Below are 24,675 nucleotides of genomic sequence, written 5' to 3' on the forward strand. Positions count from 1 at the left end.
TTATGCTAACGTTATTTTTAATTTCTTTTTTATTTGGGTCGCTCATAGTTTCATATTCATTAATCCCCTTGGCTGAAATATGTTTGCACGCAAACGAATTATGCTTTCTAGGTTTTATCCATTTACTTAACATAAATAGGTGTCATGCAGTTTTATGTACAATTACGATGGCAAATATTTGGGAGCCCCTCGATCGGTTTCGGTCGGTCTAATACTAGGATTTTTTAGGTTCGAATATAATTCAGTTACGTATATGCGGGTTCTTGAACTATCGCAATCTCCGAATACTTCCGGCTGAGTGAGTAAACTTGGTTGGTTAGTAAATAGTATCGACGTGATTCTACGTATATATGTTCGTTAGGCATTATCTAATGTTAAATTTGATTTGGAGTTTTTGGACCTCATCGAAAAGGTCAGCGTATGGATGGGTTCTCGTTGCAGTTGCTTCCCAGTCGGAGTAAAACAAAGGTGTTTTTAATTTTTTCGCATTCATTTGAAAATCGCATAAAATTATATAATACACAATTCGTCACAACTAAACTTAAAGTAAAATTAACAGAAGTTTTAGCATTAGGGTTCAAACAAAATATTGATTTACGCGCTAATTTGCTAGGCCGTCCAAATAAGACTAAACATTTAACTTAAACCAAACTGAAACGCAACAAAAACCAAAACTGAAGCGGGAACAGGAACAGAAACCACTCAGTTTCCTTCAATCAAGTCGTGAAACAAGGCAAAAGGTTGTCGCCACCCGGGAATATCACTCGACCAGTGGGACTCGAAAACAAAGGACTGTGGGACAGTGGGATAGTTGGGATCCCATCGAGAAAAACATGAGCGCTGGTTGGGGATGCTTATTTTTGGTGGTGACTGGTTTTGGGCAAAAGGTGACTTACTTTGACTCGACTGCTTTTAGTGTTAACCATACTAGATACACATACATTTAGGTGTTTATACATACACATGTTAGTTCATAGTTGTATATATTTGTAATATATATTCATATATATTTGTCAATAATTGTTTATGTAAATACGCGCTGTGTAAGCCTTTGCTTCCCTTCGCTTCCCTTCCCATCGGTTGTGTATAATAAATAGAGTTTCTGACTTTAATTCAACTTGCAATCCGGGAGAGACTACGCTAGGTAAATTTAATTTCGGGAAGTTTGAAATCTACGTATATGGGTTCTGCCGATACTTCCATTTTTAAAACACCCCTTTCTTGGCCTTCCTCGACAGTTTGTTTGTGGTTGCAACCTTAAGCTAATACGTATTTCAGAGTTTCCTTTCGTTTGTTATTTTATTTGTAGATTTGTAGGCCTTTCAAGCGATGCCTATTGAGTTCTTCGCTTAATGGTAGTTAATTTAAAATTTTAGTCACTGGCAAACGACATTTAATTTCTCAGCTCCGTCTGACTCCACTTTTGTTTCATATCTCATTATTAATATTACGTATTTGAAATCGTGATTATGCTTTTAGGTATGTTGCATACCGTTTGTTCTTACAACTGGTATTATGGAAATACTTGCGCAAGTGTTTTGCGTACTTTAGCTGCTTAATTGTTTACTTTCTCTCGAGTTAAGATTAATATGGCATTGAAGAAATCATTGTATTCAAGCGTTGGCATACAACGAAATACAGCAAACACACAGTAAACACATCACTTAACAAAACATTGGAAGAGGGTTTTTTTTTGAAAACATAAACATAAATCTCCAATAAATAGGTGGATACAAAACGTACGCTTTATAACTCTATAGGTAAGTATCTTTAATCTATAAGCATATCCATATTATTATGTATTCATATATCGTTTAACATAGTCGAACGTGGCTCTAAATATCGAACTAGGTTATTCTACAGCAGTCGCAAATAATTTTACACTCGAATCCGTCGAGTTGCCCCCCAAAACCTCTTCCATTGGAAGTTGGTTGGTGGCGGGCACCGGAGTTCTCTGACTATCAAAAATCGCTCATTTCGTCAATATTCATTTATATAGATCGCGTCTCCTGCTAACTCCTTCCTTAGGCGATTACCGCTATTCTAAGTAGTTCAAGTTATCCATTAATATTACCGAACTGGGCCCGTTGGCCCAGAGACACTGCACTGGGGGTTGAATTGCCCATTTAGGGGTTGCAAAAGAGAAAGTATGGAAGAAATGTCGGATACACAAATTCCCACTGGAGATCTGGAAGGGAATCGCATGCGTTGCTCTATCAAATAGGCCACTGCAGTTGGGGAAACCTCAGAAAACTTCGATCCACAGCAATAAAACCCGGTCCAGTTAATCGCCTCTAAGCCATCGCACCCAGCCATTTGCGTGTATGTATGTTTTTTGTAGACTTATGCAACTATTTACTATGTAAAACTTTACGTATTTTAGTTATCGAGTTCATCTTCTGCTTGCTATCTCGCGCGCTACACAGACGAGGAGACGAAAAATAACGCCGGACGCTGATCCTGGCGGTGGCTGCGGTGGTGGTGCTAGTGGTGCGGTTGGTGGAAGAATGGCTCGTTGGCTCGGCTGGGCGATGGGTGGCTATCAGCTTAAGAGTTGACCTTGCTGACCGCCTTTAGCAGGTCGTGGTTGCTCTTGTCCAGGGCGCTCATCATGCCCAGATTGCCCCCCAAGCCGCCACCGATGCCCGGGCCGATGCCGCCCACTCCGACGCCCACGCCCACGCCCATGCCAAGGCCGAGCTTGAGATCGTTTTGACCTACCACGGAGTGGTGCAAGTGGCCCGGGTTGTGTGCGATGATCGAGTGGTGGTCCTGCGGCTGCTGTTGCTGCTGCTGGTGCTGTTGCTGCTGCTGCTGTTGCTGCTGCTGCTGCTGTTGCTGCTGCTGCTGCACTTGCTTGTTCTGCTGGGCGGATTTCATCGTCTCCTGGGCCTTCATTTTCTCCTGCTCCTCGCGATCGCGTCGCGCCTTCATCGAATATAAAAAAGGGAACGCAAGTTAGTGGGGAGTGAGGAGTTGAGGGTCAAGCCGCCCCGGGAGGACCAACTCACCTGTTCATTTATCTCCTTGACGGCTCGCAACTCCTTCTTCAGCTTCATGCGCCGGTTCTGGAACCAGATCTTGATCTGCCGCTCGGTCAGGCAGAGGGCATGTGCGATCTCAATGCGCCTTCGCCGAGTTAAGTAGTGGTTGAAGTGAAACTCCTTCTCCAGTTCGAGGGTCTGGAAGCGAGTGTAGGTCTGGCGACCGCGCCTTCGGGGACAGCCGTTGGGGCCTGCGGAGGAGAAAACGGAGAAAGTCGCGTCAGATGCTTGCAACGATGTTTAAGAAGACGCTTTGGCCTTTTTCGCCAACGCCTAATGACCTGCTGAGACGGTGTCGGACGGTCGAAAATGGCACTTGGGCCAGCTGCAGCACATGTCAGCCGTCGACACATGATTTGTGCTGTGGGATGGGGGTTTGGGGGTTTGGGAGTTCGGTGGTTCTGTTCGGAGCTACACTGCGAATGTGGGACTGCAAATTGCGAGAAAAACAAACAGATTGTTCCAAAAGAGCGAGAAGGGAGTGATCTGATGCTAGACCTGACGTCAGCAGCCGGCGCCCCAGGACGTCAACACCCCGGGGTCCATTGCGGACCTGATTCCGCTGCGGATTGGCATCGCACGCAGTGCGTGGAAGGGTGAAGCTGCCAATACCGACACCGACTCGCCCAGCGGCAGGTCTCGCCCTGGTGGCCAGCAGACAGCGCTTTTCTTCGATTTTCCCCGCATTCCTTTCCCTACTTTCTTGTCTCATTTTTTGTTTCTTTTTTTAGCAATTTTCCATGCTACCTGTGCGAATTTTTTGCGCGACGGTGCGGAGATGCGCTCGGAATGGCACAGGCTCCGTGTTTATGTTACGGAAATCAAAAATTCGCTATCTACAAATTGCTGTCCCAGTCCCAGCCTAACAGCCTCTCACTTATACCCGCTTGCCGTTTTATGGCTTTCTTGTCTCTTCTTTTTGCACTGCCGCCTTTGTGCCGAGTTTTTCTGGCAAAAGGTTTTCATGTCAACGGCAATTTTTTATGGTTTGCAAGTTGCGACTTTCCAACGGTAACCGTTGAAGCAGACGAAATAAAAAAGGGACAATTTTTACGTAATATTATGAAAGGTGCAGATTTGTAAATTTTGCTCGGCTGCAGTTGTAAATCACTGGGATTTTGTCTAGTTTCCGCTGCATTTTTTATGAGACTTAACAGTTGGCAAAATATTTACGGACGCATGAGGCCGTGACATTTGAATTTACCTCAGCCGATAACAAGTATTGGTGATTCACTGGTGGAAAATAAAAAACCCTAGCTCCTGTTTTTCTGATGTACAAGACAGTGTTGTTACGAAAGAAATTGATTTGTATTAAATTTACGTTGATAGCTAACCTATTAGTTAATAGCTAAAAAAATAGGTTAATAGCTGCACAAGAACAAGTTAAAGGGTTCTAGCATATTTTAAAAGGGGCTTAAAAAGAATCGGTTTATTCAATTCCATTACACGATAATTAAATTCAAATTAATCCTTTAAATTAATTTCCCGTTGCACAAACACTACACTCTGCTTTTAATTTAAGGAGAGCAGCAATAAAATGCGAAGAACATTGTCACTGGAGTGGACGTGGACGTGAAATAGTGGAAAGGGGAGCAAAAAGGGGGCAAAAGCAATTTCAATTCTAATCAAGCCCCCTTCCCGCCTTCCCCTCTGCGATCCTGTGGCCAGGAATACCAAACTAATCTAAATTATTTACACGCTACAATGAGCAGCTACAATTCGTCCCATAAATCACGACTCCCAGGACACACGCGCCCTAAACAAGATTTACGACCCCCGCAATGGCCGCCAATGGCTGAGCGCAGGTGCGAGCGAGATGGCTGCTCGCTCGCAGGACGGAGTGATGGAATCCAACATGGCTGCCGCAGTGTCTGCTTCGCACAGGTAGACACACACACTTGGCCAGGGAGAGATGGTGAGAGGGTGAGAGGGAGAGAGAGAACGTCGGCATGGCAACGCCTGAGTTTTTCTTAGTGTGAGTGGTGAGTCGGCGCAGCCAAACCGGAATTCCGAAGAGAGCACTCACACGTGGATGTGCATGTGGATGTGGCTCTGAGCGGAAAGGAGAGCGCTCAGTTTGAGTCACGGCCCAACTTTGTTATTGATTTTCCAATGCCAACTGCAGTTCCACTCATCTCAAAAACTATTCGAAAAGCGTTAAATCCGCTTGGGAAAAATCTACAGTCTACGACTGTTTCAATTCTGGTTTCGGATTTGAGTGTTTGAGCGAGCGGCTTTGTGGGGGACTTTTGAGGGTTCATTGATCTTTCTAAAAATTATGATTTCAAATTAATAAGGAGAGTATTTAGGAGCTCAACGAATTCCAAAGGGTCAGGAGAAATATTGTCGAGTAGTACAAGCATTTCAGAACTAAAAGGTATTTTAAAAATCCTTAATTGTTGATAAATGAGTTTTATTTGTTTGTCTAGTTGCGTAAAGGAAATATATTAATGAATTTAATTTTAGATACAAACAAAGCTCAAAAACATGAAATTAGTGAATTAATATAAATGAATTTATACCTTGAGCTGCTTAATTTTTAACACCAAGAGTCAATATAACCCTGGTGAGATTATTCTCACGGAATATGTTTATAAGGCCAAAATACCTTTGAAGTCTTCAGACACAAGGAATCGTAAATTGAATCGTAAATCGAGTAAAATTCATAGATCAGAAGTAGGCTATTGGCTGAATTTCAATTACACACTCATCGTAAGATTCACTTGAGAGCTTCGATGGATTTGACAAGCGCTAAGCGGCTATCTTAAGTTTATATGTTTGAGTTGAGGTGGCCGGTCTAACCGGTCCGTTGCACAATTACTAAGGAAAACCATTTTCCAATTAAAAATCAATTAGCGCGCCATAAATCGTGGCTGCAATTGAGTGAAGCGACGGGCGGGTAAACAAAATAGCCAGGCGGAAAATCGAGCTGGGGCCTGAAATCAGTTTCGGAATCGGAGGAAATTCCAGACGCGGTGGCGTTGGTGGCCAAAATGGGGCAGATGAAAATGGGCTATTCCACTGTATACTCTACGGATTGGCTGAGGAAATCCGAGAGGTGACAAAGAGGCCAGGAAAGCCGTCCCAAGGCGCCGCTGTCAACGGTGCGAATGGGCCTGGGAATGGTTATGGGAACGAGAATGGGAATGGTTATGGCCAGACCCGGGACAGCGTCTATAACAATGACATTAACAATTAAAAATATTAATAATCATAAACGTAATTGTTCAATAAACAGCGGCGCGTATAAATAAGCACAAAAACATACAAAAACGAGAAGCTGAAAAAAACAGCGCAGACTGAAACTTATGATGACATAAAAATCATAAAAACAATTCAAAGCGTACCATAAAGATACTCACACACACACTCAAAGGGGACGAGCGCCATAGTTTGCCCAAGTATCTGGCACTGTGTGTGTGAGTATCTGTGTGTGCATTCGAAAGTGGTTCCGTGGGGACGCTGACAAGTCTTCGAGTCTTGTTTATCAAGCGACAAAAAATTGTACACTAAACAAACATTTTGCCGCACAAGTATTTCGTGTTTAGTGTGGCTCCTATTTTTTCTCTGCACCATCCCTTCTTGGCGTTCTCGCTTTCGTTTTCGGTAAATAATAAACAAATTTACATATCGCTTGACAAAGAACTTTGAAACATTGTGGCGTGCTCCAGCGCGTTGTTGTTTCAGTTGCCGGCAATTAGCTTGAATTTGAATGTGAATTTGAATTCCTATTCCTAGCTGGCTCAAATTGTTTGCCGGCAAATAAATTTCATGATTTTGCTGCTGTTGACCATTCAAGTTTTGTGGGATTGGAGAACTTTTCCCGCCTTTGACTTGTTTGTTGACTTTTGGCGCGCAAATTCCGTTGTGTATTTGTCTTCGAGCGGAATTAGTGGAAATCTTGTGGGTTTTCGTAAACTTTATGGGACTGTGTGGGGATATTTAAATATTAATGGTCCAGCACTAAAATTTAAATATTATTTCGCCATTGTATAAAAATACCTTAACGAAGTTTCTCAACATTGTTTCACTATTTTGTATGTACAAAAAAGAAAGGTTTTTTTTTTATATATAGTAAGAAGATATGGATGTCAAATCGATGTTTATCGATTGTAAACTTCTCTACCAGAATCCCACATTTCTTGGTTAAAATGTTGCTTGAAAAATAAAGACATATAACGAAAAAGGCGTCCACCAATGTGTATGTGTATTTATGCCATCGTATATTTATCTCGTTCTCTTATTCAAGAGAGAAGAAATTTCAGTGGCTGGCATATGTTTTATGCTGATTTGTTTATATTTGGTATGAATTTTCGAAACTAACTTCCCGGATGGCATGTTGAGAGATATATAAACAAAGGGCAGACGAAGATATAGCAACATGCTCTGAAATGAGGAATATTTTTGGGGCCGCGAGAATTTAGTGATGGCTCAACAAATTCTTCCCAACGCAGGCTACGGAAGTTCATCGTTTTGCGGAGACGATCTTTCGCGCATTTAGCGCAAATTGCAATGTACCTCGGGTTAAGTAATATCCCCAGGGAGCTGTTTCCAGCGCTCATTCCCGCCCAACTACCAAGGATATGCAAATGCGTGGAATTCTTTGAGCGACGACGAAGACTAATTAAACTTTGAAAGTAAAGCCGCTTAAACGCTGTTCCGACAAGACTCACGGGTAACATCTGGCGCTTTTGTGTGGCTTTTAGCGAAAAGGGGGAGGATGGACAGGATGTTCAGGATACACAGGATGCTTGGGGGAGTGGCAGGTAAGCGCCGCCATTAAATTGCGCTCATGCTCGACTTTTTGGGGGTGGCTAAAAGCGGCGGCAGCAGCAGCAGCAGCTCCCGGTTGCCATTGCAAATAATTTATGTTTATTAAATTTATTTAAATTTAATCAGTCGCACAGCCATTTCGTACGCCAGAGGGCGAGGCAAAGTGGGTGGTGTCTTGTTTGCGGAAAACCTGGCAGCAGAAAGCCTGCTTTAAGGGGAGTCTTCCTCCTCTGCAATTTATGTGCAGCGCGTTGCCAATGTTGTTGCTTGTGCTATCAGATCTGCCACGCCCCACGCCCCGCACTCCGACATCCCATTTCCCCTGCTAATTGTGTGCTTAATCTTGGAAAATATATGGCAAGCTGTCGCTGTCAGTTGTGTGCCGTTCTGTTCCGTGGGCGAAAGCGGAGAAAATTCCTGGCAAATGTTGCAAGTACACAGGCTCCTGGGGGATTAATATATTCTCATCAAATATTTCGCGCCATTATTGAAATTACTCCTCGTTCTGTTTTAACTGAAGAGAAAAGTATCGGGGTTGAAAGTGAATTGTGTAGTAGAGTTTGCAATTAAAACGCTCTCAAAACGACGATTTCGAACTTAGGGATTAAATAAAATGCAGAGGAGTTTTGTGATAAGACAGTCCTCAATTCAAAAACAATGATTTCCAGCAGGATTTCTTAAGAATTTCGTGAGTCTTTTTTATGAGTCTTATCTAATTTTTGCAGCCATATGTTTAAAACCACCCAAAACTTCTCGAAGCATACCTTACCGATGCATTATCGAATGTAATGAATGTTCTCATATGTTTTTCCCATTATCTCGCCAGATAACCATTTGCAAGGCCCAAATTTTCGAGATGCGCCTTGAATCGCAGGAAGTGCAGACAGCCCTTAATTCTGACTCAAGCCAGAAGCCATGGTAACTCAAGCCAACATGGTAACAGCCCGAGTTTTCTCTCTGCACAGAGCGAGAACGAGACGGACAAGGAGAGAGAGAGAGAGAGAGGGAGAAAGAGAGAGAGAGGGATGGCAAATAACGGCAGCGGCAGCCATTAGAGCCATTCACCCTTACTGTCTTTATGGCATTTTTAATCTTGTGGGTGGTGGGCGGCAGAACTCCCACCGCTCCGTGGCATTTTTTGCACGCACTGCAAACACGAGGGTGTGATAAGACAAAATACCCGACATAAATGTGAAAAATATATGGCCAAAAGTGAAAAGGGAAAACGGAAGAAGCCAGCCGCAGAATGTATGTGTGGGGTGGTCGGAAAGCCTTGCCAAAAGGAAACCGGAAAAATCAGACTCTTTCTGGGCCCCCAAACCGCCTCCCAAGCCATCGCGGCGAAGTGGTTCCAATAAATTTGTTGGCCCACCCGGAGAGAAAGAGAGAGGGGTGAGGAGAGGAGGAGTTCCGGGTGGCGAGCTGGAGCCCAACTAATTTTGGAAGGACGGACAGCTGTGGAGCATTTGTAGCGATGGTCTATAAATGGCATTAGGCGTCTAGAATTGGTAATCCGCAAGATTTTTGCAAACGGCGTCTGTTCCAGGCGCTTTTCCAGGGGACACGTGTCGCCAACTGACCGCAACTCGAGCACCCTCGTCCTATCTGTTTCTGTCGGCTGTTCCATCTCTGTCTGTTCGCCGCAATTTAGTTGCAAATTAAAGGCGTTTAATGTGCGCCGCCTGCGATTAAAATCGCCGCGAATCGATGCGACACAATCAACTGGCATTCAATGATCACAATGAAGTGGCGCCAAAGAGACTCCATCTGTACATATGTGAGTGGAATTAGTTGTGCGTATCTGTATCTGAAAAAGTATCTGTATCTGAGCGAGCTGACAGTCGGTCGCTGGTCGGGTTCATCAACACTTTTTGGATCCTTTGTTAGGGGTTCATTTGGGAGGATAAATGAAGACAAAGGGCACTGGATAGAAAGAACTTGTTTGGGAACGTTGAAGGCTATTTGGGTACTCTTCAGATTCAGTTGCAACCATAACTTAAAATGAATTTAAAACGATTTTATTTTCCTTAAAGTGTTATTTTGTTGTATGTATATCCACAATAGTCGTTAATTTCTTTATGAAGCTTACTTGTAATGCAATTTCGAATGTAAAGTGAAGGATTCCCACCATAAAAGAAATACAAATATTGTAATGGTGTGATTAAATATTCTGTTGAGCACTTAACAATTTTTTATCGTATCTCTGCTTGGCCACCCAGTATCCCACAAAAACCTGTGAAGTGTATCTAGGAATTCCAAACACCCTTTAAACAGGGATAAGGGGTACCAAAAAGGTTCCGAAGCCGTAACGCAACTGCAATTGGCCTCGTCTAGCCCTTAGGACGGCTCATTGGGTTTGGCATTTTGGGAAAGGCGAGGAAACTGAATTGAAATTGATTGCCTTCATTGGCTGCCACCGTCGGTTTTTTCTTTTCTCCTTTTTTGTTTCTGAGGCCGTATCCAAGTTCATTTGGTCGCTCTATGAACCTTGGCAAGCATTATATCGACTTTTATTGAAAATACATATAAATTGAGCCAACTGCTTTCGACTGAGAACGCATTCTGGTATTGTTTCTTCGGTGTTTTGTTTGCTTTGGTTGGGTTTTCCTTGCCTTTTTCGTCTCATTTTCCCAACTGCTTTCATGGCCCAGTGCACACGGGTCCAAGCATTCGGGTATGTACTTATATATACATATTCCTATTTGGTAAAAACAAACACGAACTCCGGATTCCTATTCCTATTCCCTTTCGAATGCAGAACTTGGGGGCAGATGTCGGCCATAACTTAGATTGCGTGGGCCGACTTGAAACGATGACGTATTAAAACGCCATTCGGCGAAGCACCCCCGCCCATATCGGGGTCCCCTCTCTAATCCCCTCCAATTTCCCCTCAAACGAGGACGTGACACTTAAATTCGTATAAAAAGCATCGATCGATCGATGCGGGTTCTATATTTACCTAGGCGTGCGCATAACTCATGCTTATCCCCCTCGGCTGGAAATTTCATTATAATGCCCACAGAAAGCCCCTGTTTAGTTTTCCCCCCGCGAAATGCCAAGGTGTGGTCCTGTGGGCTCCTGAGAAATTGACGATGCACCGCAGACCACAGAAAACGAACCAAACCTATTAGTGTTTCCAATCTTGAACTGCCCTCGGAATTTTTCTTGGCTGACAAAGCTGATTAATGGCTCACACACACTCGCACAGTTGGCCTTTTGTTAATGGCTGCTCGAGAGTAATTTGAGGAAATGGTGGCTGTTGCTGCTGCAATGATCCCAGATGTAAAGTCTTTTGTCACCGACAGGTTTTCATTTCCCCCAATGTTGGACCCTTTCAAGTTTGTTCTGTTCTCAACTATTACAAACGAAGCTGTGGCGGAGCAACTCCAATTACCTGAATTGCTTCATTAGAGGAGATGACTGAGGGAACGGAAGGATTCCCACATAAGTCAGCAACTGGAAAAACAAGTTCTTCGAGGGGAGGATACCGAAAACACAATAGGCCCAGGGTTTCCTTCAATCCCTAAGTGAAATTGAGGGAAAGTTCTTTGGAATTGTGACGTTGAAAATGTCACAGATATACTCATAAATCTAAATAAAAGCAGTAAAACTATTTAATTAATTGGAGGCCAAGTTCCTTTCCTAAATACATCTTCATCCTCAAGAAATGCGGCTACCTCGTTGGCACTTACATTACCCAACGATTATGGCGCATAGTGCATCATAAGCACTCTAATCTCGCAATTAATCAGAAGAAATAATAAATTTCGCCGCAAGAACAGAACAAGAGTGCATTAGCCGACACCGCCAGCTACTTGTTTAATTCCGCGATTAAATTAATATTAACTACTCCCTGTCTTCAAATTATAGCAAAAAAAAGGTCGGGAAGTGGCCATAGTCACGCATTGCACGCGATGCGGAAAATGGAAAACGGCAAAAATGTCACACGCCACAGTCAAGTTTTAAATAAAACTTTTGTGTAAATTAAATATTAAAGTTAATGTGTAAAGTTTGCCTAGTGATGTGTAGGTTCGTTCTCACATATATGCACTGTGAAAAAGAGTAGTACCAAAAGTATTAGAATCGAACTTAAATAAAGAAACTGAGTATTTCGTAGTTGTTTCTATTATTACCTTTTTTTATTTTTTGAAATTGAAATGCTGAAAAATAAACTATACCTACTTTTCTGCCTGTGCGTCATTTCAGAAGGGAATAAACTTTGATGGGAATAAACTTCCAGCGATGGAAGGGAATCGAGTCGGCAATTGTCTGTGGAACGTGTGCGCTTTTAATTTGATTTTGTCTGGGCCAAATTTACATGTCTGCCGGCCCACTCCCACTGCCAAAAAAAATCGCGCCAGTCTGGCTGCCATTTTGTCCTTGTCTGTGGCTCTGTCATTCTGTCATTCTGACATCCTGTCGAGGTCCCCCGCGCCGGATCCTTGTAATCCAAACCCCTTTCGCCAATTTGCGCCACTTGGGCATTAAAACCGCAGATTAACAGCCTCACGGGGTAGTTAAAAAAACGCAGAAACAACACAACACTCGGAGAAACGTGTCATTTCGAATTTACCGCCGCCGCAGGCCGAAGTGAAAAAAAAAACCAAAAAATAATACGACAGAAAACGTGCCGATAACACGGTGTCGCACACTCCCGCTCACCACTCCTCATCAGAGAGAGAGATAGCTGGGTTGAAAAGAAAGAGCAAGAGAGAGCAAATGTAAATACAACAAGACCAAATAAAACGAGGGAAACAGAAAACACAGGGAATCGGAAATTAAACAAAACCGAAACGAAATGGAATTCGCTTATCGCGCCTCATAAATTAACCCTTGCCAGCCGTCGTCCATGTTCCGAGCGAGATAGCACCACATATGCAGACTGAGAGGGATGGTAAGTGGGTGGGGGGTGCTGAGGGATCTTAACCCCAGTGCGGGATCAACGATTATCTGCGAGATGGCGGATCTTCGCGCCCCCAGAATCCCCTGCCAATGACATTGATTGCCGCCAACAATTGAATTTAAACATTGATATTGCATTGATTCCAAGCGAGATGAGTTCAAATCCCAAGACAGCTCTGAATTCAGAAAGAGACCGCCTGGCGGGCGAGGAAAGAGACGGGCTCACAGATAGAGAGGTCTTTGTGGCAATAATTCAATTCACTGGCGGGCGAGATAATCGTGAGCCGCAATTATGGCTTGTAAAATTAATAAAAATAATATATTTTATTATTCCATTCGCGCCGATTTCGCTGTGCAAGGAATGCAAATAAATCGTGCCATGAAGATAGATAATAGCTTTGTCGACTTTAAAAAGAAATGAGTGATTTGTTTCAGAGAAAAATTCAAGCGTTTTTAAAGCTGGCGATAAATTAAGGAGAACATTTACAAATTGCAGTCACAACCATTCAAAACTGTAATAGTTAATTGAAAGTGTTGAAAGAAATGCGTTTGTATTATTTAAAACCTGCAAATTTTAACAAGTCTATTAAGCAATTCTTAAGCTGTGTGAATGAAGTACAAATATTAAAATTCAACATAAACGGTCTTTTACGACTTCTTTATGTTATTTGTTTAAACAAATTATTAATTGTCGTGGGAGCATTTGGCGAGGTAAATTAGTTATAAGAGCAGCTGGAGAATATTTATGTAATGTTAACAGCGCTATTAAAATTTAAGAAATTTTGTAAAATGTAGCTTTAAACTTAAAAAAAAAAAAACTTTTTAGTGGAGCGATCTCCTGATTGAAATCTTATACTCAACCAAAACACCACCACAGCAATCTATGCAGAATGGCAACTGGAACTCGGTGAGTTAATTACTTGTCAAACAGCGGCTGTTAGTGCTGTAAATTGCCCGAATGACTCCGCTCAACGCCAATGCCAGTGATTTATTTACAAAACAAACACCAGAGGATCGCCAGTGGCACAGGGGAAGTTCAGGGGGCTTGAACCCACTCGAATATCAAACGATCTGTGACGCCAAAAGCTGAGCCGTGGCACGTACTTCTGCGGCGGCAAACTCTGGCACGGACGCTCCGATTTCATTCCAGGTCCAGAGACCACAAGAGACCAAAGACCAGAGACCAGATACCCGAGACCAGAGGCCTCCATACCAAAACACCAGCGGGCCAGACTGTTGGGCCATGTGCCGCAATGTTTGCCCAGTGGTCGGGCACAATTAAACGGTTCGCAATTACATGCCACACGAAAAACAGGGGGTAGGCTGTTAATGTCACTAGGCGACCACTATGCGTATGCGCAATGTGGAGAGTTAAATGGTTGGATTAATTCATTGGATCGATAAAACATCATCGCGATTTTTTTAACCGTGAGCTAGGCTTGGGATTATTGTGAAATGCGAATTTTTAAATTAAAAATAGTATAAACTAACAATTTAAATAAAGGAAAGAATAAACAGGTATTGAGAACATTACAATTGATGGTTATGCAAATGCAACGCTTTGTTTAATTAGCCATTGCGGTCAACACTAATTGTTAATTGCTATTACAAATTCTGGGACCCACTTTAATCACGGAAATAAACCAAGCAGCGAATTAATAAACACACTTTGGTTCCCTATTGTTATTCGACTACATGCCCCTAATGCGAGCCCCAACTAATGGGAAGCGCCATTAACTCAAGTGAAATGAGCATACACATAGATGGGATTGGGATTGGGAATGTGAATGTGAATGTGAATGCCGATTAATGACCGGCTTTTGTAACCAGCAATTGACAGCGGCTACTCGTGTTTGCGGCTGCCCTTGTCGATTGTCGAACTAATTAAACGTTGAACATTATCGGGACCATAAAACGGGGATCGTTCGGTAGTGGCGCAACATTATGATCGTTATGCACGGCACAAGACCATGCGTAAAATCGTAAATAGATCATAAAACGCCTATAAAAAGACGTTTAACGAGGCCCAGAACAACGGACCCATCGCAGATCGGCGATCGCACAAATCGATCAATCGAGAGCCAGGCTCTGAGTGAGTTTTTCTGACACCGAGATCGACTCATTAGGTATTCGGCCAATTGTTATGGACAACAGGAGCTTGCAGTTTGGGGGGCCCCAGCCATAGGAATTGTGATTGTGATTTACGATCTTCGTCGGGTACTTGACCGGCATGGTTGAGTTATCGGTGCAACTTTCACGGAGTTGGGCAAATCAACATACCATAGAAAGCAAACAGTTGCCGGCCGTCCAAACCTTTCGGAAACCATTGGCTGCTTCGCATATTTGCCAGAAGATGACTCCGATAAACAATGAAATTATACAATGAATAAGACAGGGATGTGAACAAAGGCTGAGGGATTTATGACAGGACAGCAGGAGTCATGTGACGAATGAGTACGACGGCAGATTGCAGGCTGCATTTTACAAAGAAGGGTTTCGTTCGGCGGGTGAAAGTCGCCGGGTTGAGCAGGTAAATCATATTTTTCATATTTTTCAAGGCCATCTGGGCAGGCTCTAAAAAACAGCATTTTCCGGCATATTCCTCGGCCGATTAGTCCGATAACCCATTGGTTCAATGTCAGTCGGGATATTAACTCCGAGGGTTTCCGGTTAATTGCGGTACTTACCGTTGAAATCGCCGCAAACGACACGCTCGAAGGGGCTTCCCATCCAGTCTGAAAAAGGAGGAAGAGGAAAGTAATTAATTTTTGGTTTTTCTTCGAGTCTGTTCTTAGTAACTAAGGAGTTGTGCTCCTCATATGTGCAGCTAATGCGAAATTCCGCGCCAAAGAGCCTTGAGCGCATCCCGCTGGGTAATGGAGCGTCGATCCCTCAAATCATATATGTCCAGTGGCCCCTCGGACATTTGTGCCACATGGCGGCTTTCATAAACCACTCAATCGGGCCGTTTTCAATTTAGTTGTCAGCGCCAGCCACAAGAAGCAGCATTAGCCGGCCCACTGCAGTCGACAGTCGGCGGACCACCGGCCGAGTGAACCTCCGGCCAGTTGGACCGGCTCCACTTTAAGTAGACCACGCTGGTCGGGCTGGAGGAGGGGCAGATGTCGGCGATTTGGGCGGAGATATGGGGAGAATACTGGGCAAGACGCTGCAACATGGAAGGGGAGAGATGATGCGAGCCAACGACCAGACCGACTCCTCCTAATTAATAAGCAGATGAAGCTGCTCGGCATCGTTGGCGCATTTTTAATTAAAAACACAAATTTCTGGTCATTCGCCAGTCGTTGTTGCCACTTTATTTGACACACGGAAAGACGGACGGACAGGGGCACAGCCAATCTCTAATATGTGCAAAGATTCTGCAGGCCGAGACTCCTTTGTCGCACTGATGATTGCACAATTTATGGCACAGACGTTTCTTATCTAGCCGAGGCAGTGTTCTGACTGCACATGTACAAAAACTTTAATAAATACTCGCACCCATAACAAACTTCTAATATTGAAGGGAAGGAGTTGCACCTAAATTCTAAAAAGGGAAAATCATGGCTTCCAGAGTCCATTGTATGGTATGACTTGGAATATATTTGTAAAAAATGCTTATTCAACAAGAAGGTTTTACACGTTGTATCTGTAACCATATACATATTTTTTCTAGAACCCACTGCGCGTTTTCTTCCAGTGTGCCTACTTCTCAGCCTTTTCATGTCCACCTCCTTTCTCCACAGCGCGAACTCAGTTTGCGAATTCGCAGAGTGCAAGGCGATGGGAAAGCTTTGCCATTTTCACGCTTTGTCGGGCTGCGCTTTTCCAGATAATTAAGAAAAGTTAACCTCTTTGCTTTCTTATCAGCATAATCAGGTGCAGGCACGCCGCTCCAGCTCATTTCCAGCTTTTCCTGCGATTTCCCGCCCCTCCCCCTTTGGCAACATTGTTGATGTTGCTGCCGGAGTCGGTGCAACGATGTGAAAATGAAAATTCATTCAGACGCTTTGGCGTAAAATATTAAAATTCATTAGTTAAATTGCATTTGGCAAGCATTCAGCTGTAAAACGTTGCCGTTGTTGCAGCAATGCTTGTTGCAGTTGCTGCTGCTGCTGCTGCTGCTGTTGCTGTTGCTGTTGCAGTTGCTCATGTTGCCGGTGCGTCCGGGTCTGGGTCTTGGTCTTCGCCTCTGAGTTTTTTGGGTGGGTTCGCAGGCTTGGCAAAGTGAAAGCCAAGCGAAAAGACTTTTCCGAGGGGGGAGGAGCGATTCTTGGGCAATTCACATGCAACTGCATGGATATAGTGCCAAAACACATATACCAGTATTCGTATACACAGCTTTATGTATACTATAGGAGTAGCATGTGCATTTAAGGAGTGGAGGACAGAGGGGGCAGGGGCAGGGGGCTGCGGCGACGTGTCGCGCACTTGGCTGCCATAATGGCGTCATGCTCGTATTTACTTTCATCGCCGCCAGTCGCGTCTCTATGATCTCGTTGACAATTTTATCGCCTTGGCGCTGTGAGCGGGAGATATGCAAAATATTTCATTGTACGAAATACCGTTTATCTTCCCAACCGGCCGATGCTTCGGGTTTTTATTTACCATCAGGTTTTGCCTGCAGAATGTGTGTATGCGTGTTAGCCACATATTCATATCTTTCGGGGTATCGACGAAGCAGAAACCCACTAAAGTAGAGGAATGGATTTTTAATCTGCATAGATTAATAGGAGCGCTGGTTATCGACTTATTGACACCCAAATCTGGGCAAATATGCTAATTATAGTGGCAAAAAAGAGTGAGAATCTTTTGAACGCGTTTTATGTTCTAATATTTGGCCAACAAATGTCGCTTGCTAAACGTTACACCCTTAGGCACACTACCTTGCTGTTTCATATTACTGGCGTTCCTTAAACTCTGTCTGCTAGTCGTCAATTAACCATTTTTTATACTGTTAATTAACATGCCTATGCCGTAAATTCTGAGCAAATCCGTCGAGCGATCTTTTTCTATTACGACGACCGATGTGCAGTTCATAACTCAGGCCAATTGACAGTCTATTCATATGGTCTCTGCCATTAATCAGGAGGCATTCAACCCGCGGGGCAGAGTGGAAATTGAATTCGTTCAATTTCTTCTTGTGCACTGTGGAAATCGAGTGGCCTGATGAGAAATGATAAATAAATCTGCTGTGCAAAAATGCGCGGAAAAAGCGAGCGGATCGCGTAAATTAAACTGACCCACATAAATTTGAAGCGAGTTCGCTCGTACTACGTTAGCCGCATAAAAAGAGCGGCGGCCAAAAAGTATCTGTATCTGTATCTCTATCTCTCGACGGATATGCGGATTTTGTATGCGCGGGGCACATCCCAGTGGTTTTTGGTCGGCTTTTGGGGCTACACGTTTGTCGGTGTGGGGCAACCTTGAGGCTATTTAAATTACAAATCGACGCCAAACAACACGACAGTCAAGAGAAGCATTTCTCAAACTATTTTCATTTTTATTTACTGCCAACTTTTTAGCTCTTCGCTCATTTCGTTTACGGATTCGAATCGCCTGGAAGACTTATGCGAAATAAACGACTTGGAAGTGCTCCGCAAAGTGTTCATTATGGATTGGAATCGGAGGCGGAATGGCGGTGGAAATGGGAATGCTATTGGGGAACGTTTGCGCCACGTTTATCTATTGTTTATAAAAGGTACGGAGCAACCATTCACTCTTCTACACTTGGAAAATGAATTCTGTAATTCGACTGAACACTTTTTGAATTATACATTTTGGATCATACAGTTTGTAATGCAATTCGAATCTGGGTTTGATCCTCGAATCGTTTTATAAATTCATTTAGTGTCGTATAGTGTTTATCCTAATATAGCGCCACATTTTGGTGTACGATTAAATGACTCAATTAAACTCGAATATAAATTATAACAGTTTATATTTGCTTTTTTCGGTTTTCAGTGTAAGTGGCCATGATTTATACGTACACAAAATTCTAAGAGATCGCTTTGTAGATCTAGGAGCCAATTTATTCTTGATTTAAGACGATACACATTCCTTGAAGTGTACGGTTTATTTCTGATTTTATAATGATTGGCATGATATATTCACAAAATAGACACGATAGATAGACTCATTATTTTAAGGCCGAGTGATGGCTCAGTGTGATGAACTTGTTTTGGGCAATATTATGTGATTTTTTATTTTATTAATCGGATAATTTTCGATAGTTTTGAAGATTTTTGTAATGCGACTTGGGAAAATGCAATACACTTAAAGTCGAAACATCTCGACTTTCTACCCATGTAAAGTATGTCCCGAGATCAGTATAGCGATCGCTGACTCACCTGTAAGCGTCATCCAGGGATACCTGGGCAGATCGGCGATACCGGCTCCGCCCGCTCCCCCTGCCCCCGGCATCACGCCGGAGGCGGGCTGTGTGCAGGCGTTTCCCAGCGAGTCCACGCCGATCGCGCCGGCACTGGCCGCGGATACCGCCGATGCGGCGGCTGTGGCATGTTGATAGAACTGAGCGAACTGTGCGGATGCCGAGGCAGGTACGCTCATCGACTGGTAGCTGTTCATCACGGTGTCCGTGTACCTGCTGTGGGTGCGGAAGAGAAAAAGAGACCATTATTAGAACCAGGGTGATCCCTCCTCTTAGTATGCCGCATTCCCAACTCCAACTCGCGTTCTAAAGTCAAATGCTAATGAGGTGGCCATTGCATGCCCCTTTCACCAACTGCGGCTGGCTCTAATTGCGCACTAATCCCGAACACGCCCACGCACAGCAGGGTTCACTGTACATGCCCGTCGAGTGCCCATACAGTAGTACTAATATGCAAATGGCCGCAGCGGAAGGTCAGTGTGCGTGCGAATCTCGTGGCCGGCGACAAATTGCCAGCGGCCACCGCAGGCTACTCTAATTTTCCGACTTTATGGCCATTCAATATGAATGGCCGGTAGCTGGTAGCCGGGGCCCGATAATTAGAGCGCATTCGAAACGGATTTGCGGTTTTGCGGTGTTTGCAGATTTTACTGAAGGTCTGGACTGGCATTTCCGCTCGCCAAACTGAGAGCACGCGAAATTAGTTCTTGGAATCTAGTTGAGTGTTCCCTGTTGTATTTCCAACAACGGAAACTTTTTTCTTAAGGTTTTGAAGTCCGATAAGCAAGTGACTTTAATGCTAATACGTATTGGGTCAATAATAAAATAGGAAACTGTCTGAGAATGTTCTATCTGGGCTCCTAATAAAAGTGGGAATATTAAAAGAAAAGTATGGGACCATGTGCTTTCTTTTCCCACTATGAGCATTCAAGATTATTTTAATACGATTTGATATAAAACCCGTCCATGTTTACAAAAATTTGTATCCCATGTTAAGAGAGGGAAATCTATCTCACCTGCACGACTTATCCTCCAGTCCGGTGAACCCGGCCATTCCGGAGAGGCCTCCATGGCTGCTGGGGTGGTTAGACACGTACGGATACATCTTGCTGGTGGGGATGGCAAACGAGGAGCTAGCCGCAGCGGCGGCGGCGGCTGCAGCGGCGGCGACGGAACTGGCCGCGGATGCGGAGGCGGACGCGGATGCGGAGCCGGGGGAGTTGTCGTTGAGGCTGCGGTGCAGCGAGGAGCTGCCGGACGCCGAGGGCGACGGGGAGCAGCTGCTGTCGCCCGCTTGAGAGTTGCCCGCCGAGGGGGGCGTTAGCAACAGTTGCTGGTGGGCGTGACCGTGCGAGGCTACTGCGGCGGCGGCTAGTTTGCTAATGTGGTGTTGTTGCTGCTGGAGCTGAAAAGCGGCCGAGAGCGAGGAGTACTGGTGGTGCTGCTGCTGCTGGTGGTGCAGATGTTGCTGCTGCTGGTGGTTCAGGTGTTGCTGCTGCACCTGTGGGTGGTGCTGCTGAAAGGGCGACGACGAGGAGACGGGTGAGTGGGGCGATTGGCCCAGATGTTGGCTCAAATGGCTCGGCGATAGGGATCCTCCGCTCAAATTGAGATTGCTGTTGTTGTTGCTGCTGCTGCTTGGGCTGCTGCTGCTGTTGTTGGTGTTGTTTGCGTTGCTTCCAGCGATCGCGTTGCTGCTGTTGTTGTTGTTGCTGCTGCTGCTGGCTGAAACGCTGGCGGAGGCAGAGGCGGCGGCGGCGGCTAGGGCGGCGGCAACTGCTGCAGATGACGAATTCGGGGGGGTGGTGGTTAAGTGGTGCGAACTGATAAACGGCTGGAACTGTGGATACTTTGGCAGCATACTATCGAAAACAAATTTTGACATTGCACATATTTTGCTCTCTGGCCGAGGATCGGATCTTCGGAATTTCGTTTAGTCCACTTGTTGTTCTCTTTTAGTTTCGGAGATTTCTGAGTTCGAATGATTTGAGTTCTTTATCTGAGTCGTTTGGTTAATGGCTAGATTGAGTATTTCGTTTTAGAATTTGAAGTTTTCTTTTCGTGTGACTTTAACAAATTTTGTTTGAATTCAGCGTGGCTAGAAGCGCTTCTAGCCCTGATAAATCAAGATTCGAGTATTTGTTAGCTAATGTAAAACTTGAATGACTGCATAATTCAATATCTTGTTTTCTCTCAAACACAAAAGGTATTAATCAATATTCTTCAAAATTTAAAGATTTACAATGCAATTTAATATGAATCAATGTCTAAAAAATTTACATTTGTTATAATCATAATTAATTATTATAATTAATTAATTATAATGTGTATCTTTTCTACCGTCCCTTTTTGGCTTTATTACTTTATAATGGAATGCAAACTACATTGGAATCAGTATATAATTCACTGCCAAAATGGATTGAATTAAAATGTACTAAAACCAAAAATAAACTTGCCGTCAAATGTGATAAGCAAGAATAAAAAATGGCAAAACAAAATATATAACATGTTTATAGAAATTACTCGGAAAACATAAAAAGAACATTAACCAAATTGAATATGTTTGGATTGAACATAAATCTTTCGGGTAGCATGATACAGAACTCAAGGGGAAAATATATATAATCCCAATGCTTTATATATTTTTCAGCTAGATATCCCCGTTAGTGCCAATGAGTTAGTATGGGGCTACTTTTACTGTTTTTGTGGGGGTAAACCCCAATTAGTAACTATACGAGATGGCAAACAGTTAGTACCTTTTAGATAGAGTTAGTGAGACAGAATTCGGAAACGTTGCCACCTGCACGACTTTAAGCTACTTTTCTCGATTCCGAGAAGTGAAATGCATTTTGTTACCTTTCTCAAGTTTTCTCTAGCGAACTTTTGGCGAGCAGCTTGTATTTGCAGCTTTTCTGTTTCTGTTACTTTTTTCGCTCGAAGCTGGCGAATTCACAACGAAATTTGTTAAATTTGCATATGGTCTCGTTTTGCGTTGTTTTTCCAGCTGTGGCACAAGTGTGTGTGGCGCATGTGTGTGTTTGGGGTGTGTGTATCTTTTATTTGTTGTAAAAGCAATTAAAATGCGGTCATCAATTACGCGGAAATTCGAATGGACGTCGTGCCGGCGGGATTTCGTACATGTGATTTATAGGCGCGCGATCTTTTTTAATGGCACTCTTGTATTTTTATGGCAGAGTGAGTTTTCCTGCGGCTTTTAACGACTTCTCAAGTGCGTGAGTGTGTGCGTGAGGTCGGAGAAATGCTTTCTCCCAACGTTTTGCTTTAATTACTTTGTTTAAAATGCCATAAAACACTTTGCAGGTAGAACTATCGAAGTCTGGTACGGAAAGGCGAGAGCCTTTTACGATGTCAACTTTATGTCTTTTTAATTTTTATGAACCGCACACAGAGAGTTATAAACCGTTGTGCTTTGACAGTTTTTTCGGTTCTGAATTTCACACACAATTTTATTATATTTTACGCGATCTGTAACACTTAAGTGACAATAAGCCGGCGGCCGAAACGGAACAATAAACACTGCGAATCGGAAACTGAATCGTATAGCCGCACTACAGTCGTAGAGTCGTATAGTCGTATAATCGTATAATCCGAATCGGAATCGGAGGGCCGAAATTCCAAAGAGTGGAGAGCTGAGTTCCGCAGACACTACTGCGCGCCACGATAATAAATATTATAATAAAACGAAATTTTTAAAAGAGTATAAAAATTTCGTGTAATTGGTAATTCTTGCTGCCAGCGCGGGCAGCGGCGTCGACAGAAACGGCGGCAGAGCGGCAGCGACTGAGGCGCTTTGAGTCGTTGGAGACTTTGAGTTTTGTCTGTCTACGGAGGGGGTTTTCCTTTATATTCTTGGTTTCTTGGTTTTCTATTTTCTGTTTTCTGGGGAGACCGCTTTACGCGCGAGAAGAGAAGCGAAAGCAAAGCCGCTGCGAAACGTCGAGCGTTGTGGCGTTACGAGCAGCGAAACGTTTATGGCGCAATACAAAAGCCATGCGAGCGTTCTTATGGGCAAGTTTGGATGCTGAGTTTGTGACAATTCATTTTGGCTCACTCCTCACTCGAATGACTCGACGTCGACTGCAGCAGCGGCGGCAATAAGAAAGATGGCAGCGCAGCCAGCTCATATGTCTGTCCCGCTCCTGCTCGCACGCACTCAGGCCCAGCACCGCCACTGCTCTCTCTCCTTCTCGCTCTCTCGCATGATGGCCGCCTCGCTGCTTTGAGTGAGTAATTTCCCGAATTGAGTGCCTAATTCGACTCATTATAGTATAAAGTGAGAATGTACGAGTTGAGGTGAAACTATCGGAGCCCCGCTTTGAGTGCTATGCTTTTTTAAGTGTTTTATGCTTTGTTTGGCAAAATGTTATTGTTGATTAAATTACCGTGCATTATTCATTTTGAGTGCGCTGGTTTTGAGTGAGTGCCTTTCTATACAAATTAGCCGAAATTTGTATTTGACTTTTTTATGGGATCACCCTCTGTGGTGTAACAAAAAATCCTCATATTTCGACAGATGAAAATGCCGACTCGGCAAAAACACAAAAAGACAAAAAGGCACTGCTTCTTCTTTTTTCGGCCGCCGCCTTTTGTTCGCCTTTATTTTCTCTCTTTTCTGTTGTCACTGGAATTGCTGTTATGACATTTTTATGAAAAATTTAAAATTTATGTTTGAAATTGGACAACACACAAGCATTTCACCCATCCCTCTCCCCGTTGCTCTCGTCCTCCTTCGTAGCGCAAATTTGTGCGGAAATAAAGCGAATCTGCAATTTCTTAACTTTTCCACTTTGAGAACTTTGCTATCTGGCATTTCGAAGGATTTTACATAGTTCGTTTCAGGAAAAAATTTGATGAGACGCTCTGAGTGGAATTAAATTTATAAGCTTTAGCGATTAGTCCAATATATTTTCAGATATAGGGTCAAAGGAGATGTAATTGAAAATTACAAAAGAAAACAAATTTTATATGTATATATTGACTTTACTTATGAAGCTAGATAAGAAGCGATTTTTAAATCATGAATGCCCTTTCTTTGAGTATGGGTTTTTAGAAATAGTAGAAACAATGTATTAACAACCTTTTAAGTTAATTTGTTTTTTATTCTTGTATTTTATCATTTATAACATACAACATCACAGCATTTTCTTATCTATATATAATAATGTTAAAAAATCGTACATTTGATTTGTTTACCTTAATGCACAGTTTCTTAAGCATAACAAATAATATAATCTTATAAATAATATCATAATATCATAAATTATTTTATAATTATAAATCTGCCCACTCTTGGGCTATAACAATTGAATAATTGATCCATCAGCGCAATGGCTATACAATCAATTTTTGGCAAAATGGCTTGTTAATTCTTTAATGACTAAGGATGTATAGTGGTAAAGGGCAGTATGGTGGAAGGGCAGTAAGGACGTTAACGGGCCACGAGTGCTTTAGAATTAATTGCTCATAAATTCTAAATTAAACGTTTTACCACACTTTGGTTTTTGTTTATGGGTCATATAGCGAGTGCGAATGAGTGGACTTACT

At 43.3% G+C, this 24,675-nt stretch overlaps 1 protein-coding gene across 2 annotated transcripts; it reads right to left on the reverse strand.

The window, feature by feature from the left end:
- Positions 1-254: 254 nt before the first annotated feature.
- On the reverse strand, positions 255-23,205 carry LOC6552472 (homeobox protein abdominal-A). Of its 2 annotated transcripts, XM_001979794.3 has the most exons (6): positions 21,967-23,205; positions 20,127-20,889; positions 19,070-19,326; positions 15,407-15,454; positions 3,012-3,235; positions 255-2,928 (listed from the first exon to the last, which is right to left on the reverse strand). In XM_001979794.3, the coding sequence occupies exons 2-6, from the start codon at positions 20,213-20,215 to the stop codon at positions 2,548-2,550; spliced, it is 999 nt and encodes a 332-aa protein (XP_001979830.2). In that variant the 5' UTR covers positions 20,216-20,889; positions 21,967-23,205; the 3' UTR covers positions 255-2,547. The 2 variants fall into 2 exon arrangements, with proteins under 2 accessions (XP_001979830.2, XP_026836862.1); XM_026981061.1 differs by lacking the exon at positions 21,967-23,205 and having other exon boundaries at positions 20,127-21,289.
- Positions 23,206-24,675: the final 1,470 nt, after the last annotated feature.

The sequence above is a fragment of the Drosophila erecta genome, unplaced genomic scaffold (genome assembly GCF_003286155.1).
Source record: "Drosophila erecta strain 14021-0224.00,06,07 unplaced genomic scaffold, DereRS2 tig00000000-arrow-pilon, whole genome shotgun sequence".
In the NCBI taxonomy this organism is placed as follows: Eukaryota; Metazoa; Arthropoda; class Insecta; order Diptera; family Drosophilidae; genus Drosophila; species Drosophila erecta.

Coding starts and splice junctions, on each gene's coding strand:
- LOC6552472 (XM_026981061.1), bottom strand. CDS start 20,995: ATGTCAAAATTTGTTTTCGATAGTATGCTGCCAAAGTATCCACAGTTC. Junction 3,236..15,406: donor CGTTTGCGGCGATTTCAACG/GTAAGTACCGCA, acceptor TCTCCTCCGCAG/GCCCCAACGGCTGTCCCCGA. Junction 2,929..3,011: donor TCAAGGAGATAAATGAACAG/GTGAGTTGGTCC, acceptor TATTCGATGAAG/GCGCGACGCGATCGCGAGGA.